The following is a 15120-nucleotide window of genomic DNA, read 5'->3' on the forward strand; positions in this document are numbered from 1 at the left end:
TATGTGTGCACAGATGTACACACACACACATATACATATATATGTGTGTGTGTATACAATATATATACTGTGGGCAAAATATAAATACACATAAATTTAAATGTGCTATTTTTGTTGGATTTTCAAGACATGGTTTCTCTGTGTAGGCCTTGCTGTCTTAGAACTTGCTCTGTAAACCAGGCTGGCGGAGAACTCAAGAGTTCTGTCTACTTTTGTTTCCCGAGAGCTAGGTTAAAGACATGCACCTCAAAACATCTAAAAACAATGTTTATAAAGAAAATTCCAAAAAAGAACAATTTGTGTGAAATAGTTTGCTTTAGCTTATAGTTTGGGGTTATAGTGCATCACTCTGCGGGAGTCCCTGCAGCAGGAGTTTAAAGCAGTTAGTATATAAAGTCTTTTAAAGCACCTCACACAAGTCAGGACCCAGTGCCTAGGGAATGGTGTCCACAGTGTCTGTCTTAAGACATTTCTTCACAGACATGTCCATAGACCAACCCTGTGCAGATAGTCCTTTATTGAAACTTTTATCAAAGGACTCTAGGTTATGTGTTTGTGTGTATGTGTTTTGCCTGCATTAATGTCTGCGCACTGTGTGTGTGCAGTGTCCATGGAGAGAAAAGAACATTGAATACTCTGGAACAAGAGTTACAGATGGTCAGGAATGTGGGTGTTGGGGACCAAACTCAGGTTCTCTGTAGGAGTAGTGAGTGCTGTCAATACTGAACCATTTCTCTCTAGCTCCTTCAATCCCCTTCCTCCCTCCCTCCCTCCCTCCCTCCCTCCCTCCCTCCCTCCCTCCCTCCCTCCCTCCCTTCCTTCCTTCCTTCCTTCCTTCCTTCCTTCCTTCCTTCCTTCCTTCCTAAGGATTTATTTTATGAGTATGCATGGTAACCATGTAGCGAATGTCTGATGCTTGGAGCCATCCTTTCATTCTTAATTTTCTTAAAAAAAGACTTGTGTGAATGGAGGTCAGAGGACAGGCCATTTCTTCCATAGGTTTCAGGGATCCAGACCCAGGTTCTTAAGATCTGTTCTGACAGCACTTTTACCTGCTGAGCCCTCTCCGTGGCCCTTGAAGCATAATTTTCTCAGTTCTTTTTTTTTTTTTTTTCTTCCCACATGAAGAGGAGAGGAATAAAGATCAGCCATGAGCAGGTGGAGGAAAGGGGGAGGGGAATGGGGAGAAAAGGGACAGGGACAAAGGGGAAGAGGGTAAGAGAGCAGAGAAGAGCAAAGAGCAAGAGCAATTTTCTTAGCTCTTAATATATTCTAGATAACAATCCTTTGTTGGGTGATATTAAGAGTGGTGATGGAGTTTGAGTTGATTTTATAATAGGTCTGAGATTGGGATTCAGTTTAATTCTTCTAAGTGTGAATGGATAAACCCACTATTTTAAACTTTTATTGGAAATGGTCTCAAAATTAAATGAGACAAAGATAAATAGTATGTGGCACCAAAATCGTAGATAAGCAGAATAGATGATACTCTGGAATAGACATTTCTTTGATTAAAATGATAAAAATGGCCAATAAACACATAAAAGGGTAGGAATATCCCTAACCTTTAGGGAAGTGCAAGTTGGAATCAACACTTGGGTGGCAGAAGTAGGAAGATTATAAATCCAAGGCCAACCTGGGCTGTATAGTGAATCCCATGTCAAAAACCCCATCCAGTAGTGGACTCTAAAGCCCACCCTGGGTGGAAGCAGCACACCCCTTTAATGCCAGCCCTTGGAAGACAGAGGTCCCCACCTCTGGTAATCTGGGAATTCCAGGCCAGCCTGGTCTGCAGTTTTAGGACAGCCAGAGTTTCAGAGAAACCCTGTCTCAGAAAACCAAAAGACCAAACAAAACAAAAAACCAACAGATTACCACAAGTCAATGGTTCTGAACTGCAAGTCAACAGTTGTGAATTGATGGCAAGGTTTCAAATTCTACTGTGCCCATGTGTATAGCAGTATTAGTCACGGTAGCTAAAATGCTGACTCAGATCAAGTGTATGGGCCAACAGATGAGTAGATAAGCAAAGTATACTGCATAAATGCATAGAATATTATTCTCACTCAAGGAATGAAATTATAAGGCATGCTAGAGGGTGAAGCTTGTCGTTGTACTAGAAAATAGACCAAATGTTGTGCAAATAGAGAAGTAAAGCTGATTACAAAATATGGGTGTTTATTTTCAATGGGCACACAATTTCTGTTTGGAAGTTTCTAGAAATAGGTAGTGAATTGATAGCTGCACAAGATTATAAATGTAACCAATGCTACTAAGTTGTATACTTACACATGACTAAAATGATACACTTGTATATTTTTATATTAAAAATGTCTGACAGTGTATAAGATAAATGAAAAAGAATACTGGTGTCCTAGTAGCTCAAGTTGCCCTTTTATGGTTTTGGTTCATTTTGTTTTGGTTTTTGATTTGGTTTGGTTGGTTTGCTTTTTTCTATTTTCTTTTTTTTTTTTTTTAAGATTTATTTATTTATTATATATAAGTCACTGTCTTCGGACACACCAGAAGAGGGCATCCAATCTCATCACAGATGGTTGTGAGCCACCATGTGGTTGCTGGGATTTGAACTCGGGACCTCTGGAAGAGCAGTCAGTGCTCGTAACCGCTGAGCCATCTCTCCAGCCCGCTTTTTTCTATTTTCAAGACAGAATTTCTCTAACAGCCTTGGCTGTAATGGGATTCCCTTTGTAGACTAGGCTGCTCTGGAACGCACAGAGATCGACCTATGTTTTTGCCTCCCAAGTCCTGGGATTAAAAGTCTTGTGCCACCACACCTAAGTGCCTTTGTAAAAAAAGATTTGTTTTATGTATATGAGTACACTGTGGCTGTCTTATAGCCACAGTCAATAGCCACTGAGCCATCTCTCCAGCCCTTTAATTGCTTTTGTGTGGGTGTGGGTAAGTGGTGTGTGCTTTGCTTAACTTATATCTCTGTGTGCACCAGTACACATATTTGAGGGTGCACATGTATGTACAGTTGTTATGGTGGCCACAGAATAAATAACTTTGGGTGCTTTCTTAAGAATACATTCATGGGCTGGAGAGATGGCTCAGCGGTTAAAAGCGACGACTGCTCTTCCAGAGGTCCTGAGTTCAATTCCCAGCAACCACATGGTGGCTCACAACCACCTGTAAAGAGGTCTGATGCCCTCTTCTGGTGTATCTGAAGACAGCTACAGTGTACTCACATATAATAATAAATAAAAAAATCTTAAAAAAAAAAAAGAATACATTCACTTCCTTTTTGAAACAGGATCTTGATTTGCCTGGTGCTCACTTTAGGGCTGAACTGGCTGGCAGCAGAGTCTCAGAAAATTTTTAAACTTATTTATTTTCTACACACACACTCACATACACACACGAACACATACAGGCACTCACGCACATACACACTCACACTCACACACTCACACACACTGTGGCTGTCTTGCTGGGATTTGAACTCAGGACCTCTAGAAGAGCAGTCAGTGTTTTTTAACCACTAAGCCGTCTCTCCAGCCCAAGTCTCAGAAATCTTGACTGTGTCTCCCCCAGCACTAGAATTACAGGCATAGACCACCACAAGTAGCTGTTGTTTTTTGTTTTCTTGTTTTTAACCAAGAATCTGGGAATTGAACTCGGGTCCTTGTAAAGTGCTTTACAGACTGAGCCATCCTTCCAGCCCCTACCCAATGTAATATTTTGTTGTATTTTCTCATTTATGAGTGTTCTCTTCTGTATATGTATATACACATGTGGGCATACCTAGTTATTTCAGGAAAAAATATATATCCTAATGTATCAACTTCATTAGTATAAATCTTTAATTTGCCTCTGTCTAGTTTTGTCAGTATTATTTATGTTACATCTTCTTCTCTGTGACACAATAGTTAAGGGAAGTATGCTGTGTTGAGTTGTCGTGTCTCTTGCTTTCATTTTGGGTTTTGGTGTTTTGCTTTGTTTTGTCTTTTGGTTGTGTGCGATGGTGGTATTGTTTTGACCTTGGCTGGCCTGCATCCTATGTAGACCAGGCTGTCTCTTGAATGAAGTTAGGCATTATGAACCAGAAAACTACATATGTCTCTCTGAAGTTACCACATGGAAGGCCCAGTGTGTTTTCATTACACGGATCAGCAAGTGTTGTAGGGATTTCAGTGGAGGAAGACAGACGTCACGGAGGGTATTTGATTTGATAGCATGGTTATAGAAGTGTACTGATTTTGCCTAGGCTGGCTTCTAAGTTGATAAATAGTTAGGGCTAACCATGAATTTTCTACTTCTTCCTGTGCTTCGTATGTGCTGGGCTCTTTTCTGAAGTTTTTTTTTTGTTTTTTTTTTTTTTTTTTTTGGTAGTTAGTTTGTTTTGTGACATGGTGTCCTGCTCAAGTTGACCTCAAACTCTATATAGCTGATGTTGACCTAGAAATCCTGGGCCACCTTCTAAGTGCTAGGGTTACAGGTGTCTGCTGCCACACCCTATTAGCAGTTTTTATTAAGTTTGTTCCTATAGAAAGTACCAATTTCTGTTTTTAAATTTGAAGTCAAGTTTATCTTAATATTCTGTATAAACAGTGGCGTTGCTATTGCATCTACTCAGTGCTCTTTTTATCTTCTATGCTCTCTTAAAAAGAATATCCAAACATTACTTTCAGATTACAGGCTACTCTGCAGAGTTGATTAGGTTCAGTATCAGTTCTAGCACAGCTGGGATATTTCGGCACAAATTATATTTGAGACCATTATTAGTAGTAAAACAGTTTTCTTGGCAATATACTTTGAAAAATAATTTTTTGTTTTTTGTTTTTTTTTTTTCATTTTGTTTCTGCAGTGTGAAGAAAAAGGGTCTGAAACAAAGTCTTATCAACTTCTGCTTTTAAACACAGTAACTGCCAGATCTTCCAACATCACGTTCAGCTTTGTCCGTCAACCTGTCTGACATGTCGGGACCCGTGCCAAGCAGGGCCAGAGTTTACACAGATGTTAACACACACAGACCCCGAGAGTACTGGGACTATGAATCACATGTGGTGGAATGGGGGTAATTATTTCCATTTACTTTTCTGCTCACCCAAAGTGATAGACCTTGTAGATTTACTGACCGTGTCAGCAGGCCTTCCCTGAACTTCCAAAGCTCCAGGACAAGGGCAAGCTTGTGATTTGGCAGCCCAGCGTACGTAGGCTGGCAGGTAGATCACAAGGGTGGGACTTGCCTGGGCTTCTGAGGTAAAGGCAAATGTGGTTCCTCAGCACTGAAAACAGGCGAGAGGCTGAATCACCAAACTCTCATCATATATAGCATTTTGGGGATCAGAGTTCTGCCCCATAGTGATACTAAAAGATGAGAAACAGGATTTACACCATCTATCCTTCCCATGTGTCCATCCTAGACCTGTGACGTGCATAGGAATGTACTCCAGTTGCATTCTCAAGAGCTGTTGTTTTGTTTTCTACCAGATGAGAGGCTTGTTTGAATGTTTGCATTTCCTGTATGAACATGACATTTAATTGAAGAGTTGTCATTTTTGTGATAAAAAGCATTTGATAGTTCAGTACAAAGTAAAGCAATTTAAAAATTGTTTTATATATATGCATACATACACACCGAATATAACTATATACATATAACTGACCACATTCTATAAATGTAGAAACCTGACATGAGCCACATGACTTTGAATTATAGATCAACCTGAGCCAGCAAACTGTGTTTCAAAAATAAATAAATAAAATGTTAACTCCCATAGACTATATTTTATATCTGACTCCATGTGACTTTCTATACTCCTAAGTGGTTAAAACTGTCCCTGAGCTGTCTGTCATAGCACATGTTTTCCACTCTAGCACGCTGTGGTATTTAGCAGCAAGCAATTTTTCTGCATATATCTCTTGCCTTAGAGATACCATCAAGAACCATGGTACAAACCAATAAATGTTTTCACTATTTGATAATCTTAACAGTTGTATAGTGTCACAGACTTTGAACTCTAGGTATACCTATATTTACTACAGAAGTCTTGAGAATCTTGTCTTCAAATCAAGTGGTTTACTCATAGCTCTGCTGAAATGGCACTAGACAGCCCTTTGAATGTTTGCATGGTGCTGTTTGCTTGTTTGTGTTAGTTTATAAGCTGTTGTATGAGAGAACTCAACAAATAGAAATATTTTGGATAATACTAATATTGTCCATTGTTCTTAGTTCATTTTTTCTTTTTTCTCCTTTTTAACTGCTTGAGAAAAATGAATGGCTGATAATGATACATACTGTATTATAAGAAGAAATAGAATTTAGCTCCCTATTACTTAGCATTAAACCAAGGGCCTTATAGATTGTAGGCAGATACTCAACTGCAGGGTTATATCTCCAGTCTCCCAGACTGCCCTCAAATATGCTGTCTGGCCCAGGATGACATTGAACTTACAGTATTCCTGCCTCCACTCTCCAGAGCTGGGATTGCAGGTAGACACCAGCATACTCAGGTTATATATGCCTCAGGGATTCATGCATGGTAGAATATTTTAACTAAGCTACCTCTCAGTCTTGTTTTTCATTTTATTTTATTTCATGGAATGTGTGTTAAAATTATTACACGTTTTTTATTTGCGAGGAGTCTGCATGTGCCACATTTGGGAGCTGGTTCTTTCTGTGTATTGTATGGGACCAGAGAGTTGAGCTCAGGTCTTCTATAACAAGGGCCTTTACCTTCCTAGCCATCTTACAGCCTGTATTTATTTTAAAATTTACTTATTTGATATATATGCATATTTTGCCTGGTGTCCTCAGAGATCAGGAGAGGGGGGTGGGTTCCCTAGAACTGAAGTTTACAGGTGGTTATAAGCCAGCATGTGGATGCTGGGTCTTCCCTAAAAACAAGTTGCTCTTAACCACCAGTAAGTCATCTTTCCAGCTCCATTTTCTTGGTGGGAAGATAAATTTTGACAGATTCTCATGTACTTAGGATGAACTTAAACTTCTGATCATCCTGCTTTTACCTCCCAAGGACTAGGATTTGTTACTATAGGCATGTGCCACCAGCCCCACTTTAGTTTTATTTTGAGATTAACATTTTTGTAAGCTTAATAGGCTGACTTTGAATTTATTCTGTATCCTAGGCAAACTCTAAATTTGTTATACTCCTGCCTCAGCCTCCCAAATATCTGGGAATAGGTGTGTACTATTATATTTAGTAGAATTACTAGTTGCCTTACTGGTTTGTTGTTGTTTGCTTGCTTGTTTTTATACTGAGCCTTCATTTTGTAGCCCAGGCTAGCCTCAGATTTGCTATTCCACTTCCTGAGCCTCTTTAGTCCTGGTATTACATTTGTGGACCCCTGCAACCAGCCAGGCCTTTAAAGGAACAATGTTTATTGTTAATTAGAGCAAAAGCCTCTAAGTAAGCATCAGGGGAAGAAGGGAAGTATTAACACACCTTGTTATTTACTCTGCCTATAAGCTCTAATGTTTTTATTTACTACTACTACTACTACTACTACTACTACTACTACTACTACTACTACTACGTGTACACTGTTGCTGTCTTCAGACACACCTGAAGAGGGCATCAGATGGTTGTGAGCCACCATGTGGTTGCTGGGAATTGAACTCAGGACCTCTGGAAGAGTAGTCAGTGCTCTTAACTGCTGAGCCATCTCTTCAGGCCCTCTAATGTTCTTATTATTTAATAGAATGTAGGTAAAAGCGGGACCCCTATGGTTCACTATTTCTAATATGGTTGCAAGCTTTATTACATATCAGATCTTGTCCTGAAGGACAGGTGAGAGATCATACATACATACATACATACATACATACATACATACATGGAAGCAATTTTGTAGAAAAAGGTCTGATAAGAAAGGGCTGCTTCCAGGTATATCTGTAATACTCTTACTCTTAATCTTTGTTGAGTTCTATTAAGTGTCAACAGTGGACTGGGTAGTATGAAGCAAGAGTACATACAGATCTGTTATTGAAGAGGAAGTAGCATGCTGTTGGAAACAAACATACTAAATCCCAATACAAGTTATGTGCACAGTGCCATTAGTACATAACAGTTTGAGATTTAAAAATAAATTTGAGGGGTTGGGGATTTAGCTCAATGGTAGAGCGCAAAGGCCCTGGGTTCGGTCCCCAGCTCCGAAAAAAAGAAAAGAAAAAAAAATAAAAATAAATTTGAGAAAGCTTAATAATAGTGATTGTTGTTGTTATTAATATTAATGCTTTTTGAGACAGGATCTCATATAGCCTAGGCTAGCTCTGAGCTTTGTAGCTGAGGATAGCTTGGAGCTTCTGATACATACCTACTTAATGCTAGGAATATAGATGTGTATCATAATGTCTGGTTTACATGGTTCTGGGGATTGAACCTAGGGCCATGTATATGGTGCCAATTGAGCCATAGCCTCAAATTTTTCTGGATTTTTTTTTTTTTTTTTGGGTTAATGTAGCATTTGGAATACCTCTTGTGTTACATCTGTTACCCTGTAATAGAGTTGTATGTCTCTTTTTCTCTCCCTGCATCGTGTGTTTTCCTTTTTCTCTTTTTTTCAGAGTCATCTGTAGCCCAGGCAGTCAATAAGCTTTCTATAAACAGACCAGGATGACCTTAAATGTAGATCTTTCTGTGTTCACTTACAAGGCTGGAATTACAAGCATGTACCACCATGTCTGACAAAAATACAGTTTTAGAAAATTGAAAATTTGGTATTTTGAAATCATTGTCATTTTGTTTTTTATCTCTAGAAATCAAGATGACTACCAGCTTGTTCGAAAATTAGGCAGGGGCAAATACAGTGAAGTGTTTGAAGCCATCAATATCACAAATAATGAAAAAGTTGTTGTTAAAATTCTCAAGGTGAGTATAAGAAGAGAAACAATGTCGTTATTTGGAATGTAGAGTATATACACATAGATGCCTTATACATGTCACTTAAATATTTTTGTTTCTGTAGTTTAGCTTGCCCATTATATTGTGTGAAGTCAGTAGAGCACCTGATCTAGCTTTACAGATTAAACCTACAGGAGAAGGGATCGTTGGAATGTGGTCAGAGAGGGGAGTAAAAGCGCAGACTCCTCTTCCCAAGTTTGCAGTGTCCGTGTCCTGTGCTTTTGTTATCAATAAGCAAACCATTTTCTCTGCTTTGTAAGGATAAGAAAGGCAAGCAGATGACATTAGTGCGGGTAATGCGTCACCACCTGAACTTCATCCATGTGGATAGTTGGGGTTAGACAGACCTGGAAGTGCGTGCCTTGTCAGAAAGAGGAACTGTCCTGAGCATGTGTGCGGTGGTAGAAGGCTTGCTTAGAGTGTGGAGATCTTGGGTTTGATTCTTAGGGCTACGAGAAAGGAAAAACAGACAAAATAACAGATTGGAAATTAGTCAGAAAAATGCTTTCTATGCAAGTCTGAGGACCTGGTTTCAGATCCCAAGTAACCACCTAAAAAGCCAGACATAACAGTATGCACCTGTAATCTCAGTACTGGGGATGTAGAGACTGGAGTGTGCCTGGGACTTGGTGGCTAGGCAGGCTAATCAGGAGACTTCAGGTTTAATGAGAGACCTTGTCTCAAAAGGTGGAGGACTAGCAAAGTGGTAGTCCATCAGGTAAAGATGCTTGCAGCCAAGAATGACAACCTCAGTTTAGTCTCCTTAAGTTATGCTTTGATCTCCATGCGTATGCCATGGGGTTTATTGAAAAGTAAATAAATGTTATGTTATGACAATATTATGGAGAAGCAATTGAGATGTCTAGTATTGACCTAGCTTTTACATTTCACGCACATGAATACATACACATGCACCTATACACACCCTCCCCTACAAAAGGAGGCAGTTGCTTCTTAGCTGCAGGTGACTAGTGTCATGTTAACAGTGCAATCTAGTGTCTCTTAATGCTTTCTTTTGCAAAGAGAATCTAGAAACCCATATTTGCATTCTGATATTTTAAAATGTTGACTGTAGAATGAAGAGATGACTGGGTGGTTGAGAACAGTAGCTGCTCTTTGGAGAACCTGGCTTTGATTTTTGATTCCTAGCCATGTGGCAGCTCATAACCATCTTGAACTCTAGTCTTAGAGGATCCGATGTCCTCTTCTGGCCTCTGAGGATATCAGGCACACATGCACAAATGTGCATGCAGGCAAAACCCACATACATGCATACATGCAAATTTTAAAATAAATAAATTTTTGTTCAAGGTTTGAAATATCATACAAGTCCTATTTAGCCAGCGGGCTGTCAGTGTGCAACTTCCATTAGTAGTTGTTTCCATGCACTGGCTGCTGACCATACTGTCCTGGAGACTCACCTCATAGTTCTTAGCACAGAGCTGTCTGTCGTCGCTACTGAGAAACACCTTCCTTGTCTCAAAATTTTTTAATGGTAGTCCACAGGCAAAACAAAAATGTGCAATAGTTCTAGCTATTAACCATTTTAAAAGACATTACATTCAGGAGGCAAAGCAGGAACATTGGTATGAATTAGAAGCTACCTGGTCTATAGGAAGACTTTACAGGAAGGAGTGAAGAATACCCATTCTTTTTTTTTTTTTTTTTTTTTTTTTTTTTTTTTTTTTTTTTTTTTTTTTTTTCCGGAGCTGGAGACCAGAATACCCATTCTTTTCCCCTAATATATTAAAAGCTTTGTTTTAATATTATTTACTTATTTTGAGACTCTAGAAATAAGACAGTTTCTCAAGAGTCAATTTTCTATCTCACAGACTCGGGGAATGAATCTCAGTTCAGCAGTGTTGGTAGCAAGTGTCTTTATATGCTGAGCCATCTCTCTGGCCCCACTGAAATTTTGTTTTATTTTGTAACAGAGCCCTAGATGTCCTGGACTTCATTTGTAAACCAGGCTAGCCTCAAACTCAGAGATCCACCTGCTTCTGCCTCATGAGTGCTGGGATTAAAAGTTGTGCCCCTCCGTGTCCAGCCCAAAAGATTGCCTTTTTTTTAAAGATTTATTTATTTATTTTATGTATATGAGTACACTGTAGCTGGAGTAGAAATCTTCTTTAGTGCCTACAGAATGCCTGACAGTGCTAGAAGAAGGGATCCTGAGAAATCTGTGACCCGCCTACCCATCCTTCCTTCCTCCCTTCCTTCCATATTTATTTATTTTATGGATGTAAATTAATCTATACCAGAAGAAGACATTGGATTCTGTTACAGATGGTTGCGAACCACTATGTTATTACTGGGAATTGAACTCAGGACCTCTGGAAGAGCAGTCAGTGCTCTTAACCACTGAGCCATCCCTCCAACCCCCCCTCCCCCCCCCATATTTTCTTTATTCAGGAAGCTTATATAGAAGTTTTTTTTGTGTTACTGTAACTGTGAGATGTACTAGGAAATACATTTTTATGATACAGTTTTACTGTTTACTATTTCAGCCAGTAAAAAAGAAGAAAATTAAGCGTGAAATAAAGATTTTGGAGAATTTAAGAGGTGGGCCCAACATCATCACACTTGCAGACATTGTGAAAGACCCTGTGGTAAGTACAGTGATTTTAGCAAGGCCCATCAGGGATCCAGTGGTGTTCAGCCCAAAGCACAACTGACTTGTCATCACCATTTAATGTTTTAAAGTGTTCTAAATCAATTACACATTGAACCAGCTTAGGTATGCACACACATTCATGCACATACATGCATGCACAAAGTCTGTTACTCCTAGAAGACTGATCACACTAAAAGCCAACTGTGTTATCCCAGTTTGCAAACCGAAGCCTAGTGCCAGTAGGAGAAAGGTATGTGGTTGGGCCACCTGGAGCATTGTGAGATTTCAGCTGTTTGGAGAGTTTTTCTTCAAAATGCTTCCAAAAAATAAGTGTGGTAACGATCAGCATGACAAGGTTCTTAGTACTGCAGCAAGGGCTGTCACATCCCTTACACAACACTCAAGCTGAGAACTAAAGCCACCAGGGCTGCTACTAACATGTTTCCTTTCTCCCCCTAGTCTCGAACCCCTGCCTTGGTTTTTGAACATGTAAACAACACAGACTTCAAGGTATTGTTCATAACCATTTAAAACTGCTGGATTTTTAGATCACATAGAGAGTCTTGGGGATGCCAGTATAAAAAAAACTCGCTTTTTACTTGTTTTTATTAGTGCTAAAGTAGTGTCTGCTTTCCATGTCTAGATATTTACATCTTACCACATTTACCAATCATTTATCAGTTTCTGCTGGTGTTCAGACTAGTGAAGGTACAGTACATGTCGACTTTAGGGAACCGTGTTCGAGAAAGAATATATTGTTTCTATAATACAAGGAGTAGCATATTCCATAAGATCCTTAGGAACTGATCCTTAGGAACTGCTACTCTTTTTCCTTACACTTGTGCTATTGGATTTGGGACCCAAGTCTTAAGAGTTTAAAGTGCCTGGCAACTCAGCTATCACTGAGCTGTACTCCATTTCTCTATGATATCGATTATTAGAAAAGATAATGGGAAAAGGTCATGTAAGATTTTGCTATAACACAAACATGTACAATATATATCTTTGAATGCAGATCCTCAGGTGGATCTTATTTGAACAGTTCTCTATTCTGGTATGGTATTCAAGAATGGAATACCTTAAGTACACATTTATAGTGTTTGACATGTAAAGGTGAAGCTGGTAAAGTCTTTTGGAAGTGAGTTTTTGGAGTAGAAGTAGAGAGCATTTGAAAAACAAATCTTGGGACTGTGGTCAACGAACCAGTCCTTAGGCGAAATTATTTAGGGCCAGGAAGTTTTCATCTCAGCTTTGTTGAACTATTTTATTTTCCTTTAACAGCAATTGTACCAGACGTTAACAGACTATGACATTCGATTTTACATGTATGAAATTCTGAAAGTGAGTAATTATAAGTATTAAATATTTTTAAATTGATCTTTTCTTTAGAAGGTTATTTGATGGTAGAGAATCCCGGGGGATTAACTTTGTAATGTGTGTTGAAAGCAAGTGGTTTCAACAATAGTTTAAAATGTTTTTAGTATTAGACTCTTGGGTAAAATCTCTGTTACGAAGTAGGGTGCAATAGAACTGTAATTAGAACATATAGGTGTTGTTCGACAAGGCCCTACTCTGAAGCAAGGCTGAAGTCAGTCCTGCCCACGGCCTATCTTGTTGATCTTTGTTTCCCAGCCTCTCACATTCTGGGACTCAGAGTTAGGACCCGTCACACCCAGCTTTAGAACACCTGTTTTTATTGTAGTTTTTATTCTGTGATGCATGTCAAACAGATACTTCAGCAGTTACCTGCATCCCCAGCCCTAGAATGCCTTAAAGCAGAGTGGAAATGATAGTTGAAAACAGCTTTTGCTTACACACTGGCTGCCGATTTACTTAGGTTTCAACAAATGACACTGGCCTTGAGATATAGAACTTACTGTAATCCCAGTAGGAGGACTTTCACATGTTCAAGGCCATCCTGGGCTACAGTGGTTGTCAAGAAACAAACAAATGGGTTTTTAAAAAAAGATTCTTAGCTGGTAGCTAAGGTGGCTTTTACCTTTAATCCTAGCACTTAGGAGGCAGAGACCAACTTGGTCTTAAAGCAAGTTCCAGGACAGCCACAGTTACACAGAGAAACCCTGAGCCAAGAAAATAAAAAGAAAGACTCTTGAATTCAGCCCTCAGATGGTCATTGTTGTAAGGATTGTAAATTTCTTCTTAGAGATTACTGACTACAAGTGTACTTTGATTTCTAAAGTGGGATCACAAGTCATCTCACCATTCAGTAGTTTCAGGATTAGCTTTATAAGGTGGGGAGATGCTTAGAATTGGATAGTTTATGATAATCATAGGCTAATACCACAATAACTTATTTAATTTAAAGCCTCAAAAGAAAGCTGGGCATGTTCATACATGCTGTTGATCCCAGCACTTGGGAGGCACATACCGGCTTTTTAAACAGTCTGGTCTACATAGTGAGGTCTAGGCCATCTAGAATCATAGAGTGAAACACTGAATCTGGTGCCCCCTCCAGCAGCATCAAAAGATTGTACCTGTACAGACATTGTTCGTCTTTTGGCTCGTGTGGAAAGCAGGATGTGTAGGTGTAAACATGTTTGTCCAGCCCTACAAGCTAGAAATCCAGGCTATCCTTCAGGAAGGACAAGAACTTAGCTAATGGCATTGGTTGACAAACTCAAAGGTGTGTTGTTCCAGTCCCTTAATTTCAGCTTACAAACTATTTAGATTTGATAGATAGACCTAGATCAGGAGCTGGCAAATTTCTTTTTCTTCTTTTTTTTAAAGATTCATTTATTATATATAAGTACACTGTAGCCGTCTTCAGACACACCAGAAGAGGGCATCAGATCTCATTACAGATGGTTGTGAGCTACCATGTAGTTGCTGGGAATTGAACTCAGGACCTCTGGAAGAGCAGTCAGTGCTCTTAACCACTGAGCCACCTCTCCAGCCTGGCAAATTTCTTTATAGGGCTGAAGTCTTTGTCCTACTGTTCATCTCAGCTGGTATAGCAAGAAAACAACCATGGAGTGTACACATATAGGTATGGTGGTGTGCAGATGAAATATTCATATAAGCAGACAGTTGGTTATTCCCCCTCTGCTACTAAAGAAATACCTGTCTTTAAGTAAAATGTTGGTAGGCTAAATTTTCTTTTGAGAGGAATGTGTAGAGATAATCAAGGCTCTGGATCAGAAGTTATGCAGTTATACTTTCTGAAGAGAAAGGATGCTCAGATAAATGAAGAGCAGTACACACCTAGAATCTTCAGCTCTCAGGAGGCGGAAGTTTAGGGTAGCCTGGGCTAAAACATTGCAAAACCCTGTCTTTGAGAGGGGGGAAAAGATTTTGTGATTTGGGTCTCAGAGCCCTGAGTGTGTTTGACTATGTGAACTAGTTCTCAAGGAATAGATGAGAGTGACTGCTCTACCTAATTCTCGGGATTGTTGTGAGGCTAGAAGGAAAACTGACATAGAAAGTAAACATCTAAAAACAGTAACTCATGCAAGTGAATTTTCCTTTCTTACAGGCCCTGGATTATTGTCACAGCATGGGGATTATGCACAGAGACGTGAAACCGCATAATGTCATGATTGATCATGAGCACAGAAAGGTAAAGTAATAGACATCAAACTCTTATACACGTGATGCAGTTAG

The 15120-nt window shown here is 39.3% G+C and overlaps 1 protein-coding gene across 10 annotated transcripts in view; it reads left to right on the plus strand.

The window, feature by feature from the left end:
* The window catches only part of Csnk2a1 (casein kinase 2 alpha 1), a 46817-nt gene that overhangs the window by 18529 nt on the left and 13168 nt on the right, over nucleotides 1-15120 (plus strand). For 5 of the 10 annotated variants that reach the window (NM_001429690.1, NM_001429692.1, NM_001429688.1 and 2 more), the window contains 6 exon segments: nucleotides 4829-5038; nucleotides 8741-8852; nucleotides 11393-11494; nucleotides 11959-12009; nucleotides 12781-12840; nucleotides 14993-15076. In NM_001429690.1, the coding sequence (NP_001416619.1) occupies nucleotides 4938-5038; nucleotides 8741-8852; nucleotides 11393-11494; nucleotides 11959-12009; nucleotides 12781-12840; nucleotides 14993-15076 (510 nt within the window). In that variant the 5' untranslated portion in view covers nucleotides 4829-4937. 10 annotated transcript variants of the gene reach the window in all.

Source organism: Rattus norvegicus, chromosome 3 (genome assembly GCF_021556685.1).
Source record: "Rattus norvegicus strain SHRSP/BbbUtx chromosome 3, alternate assembly SHRSP_T2T, whole genome shotgun sequence".
NCBI classification, from domain to species: Eukaryota; Metazoa; Chordata; class Mammalia; order Rodentia; family Muridae; genus Rattus; species Rattus norvegicus.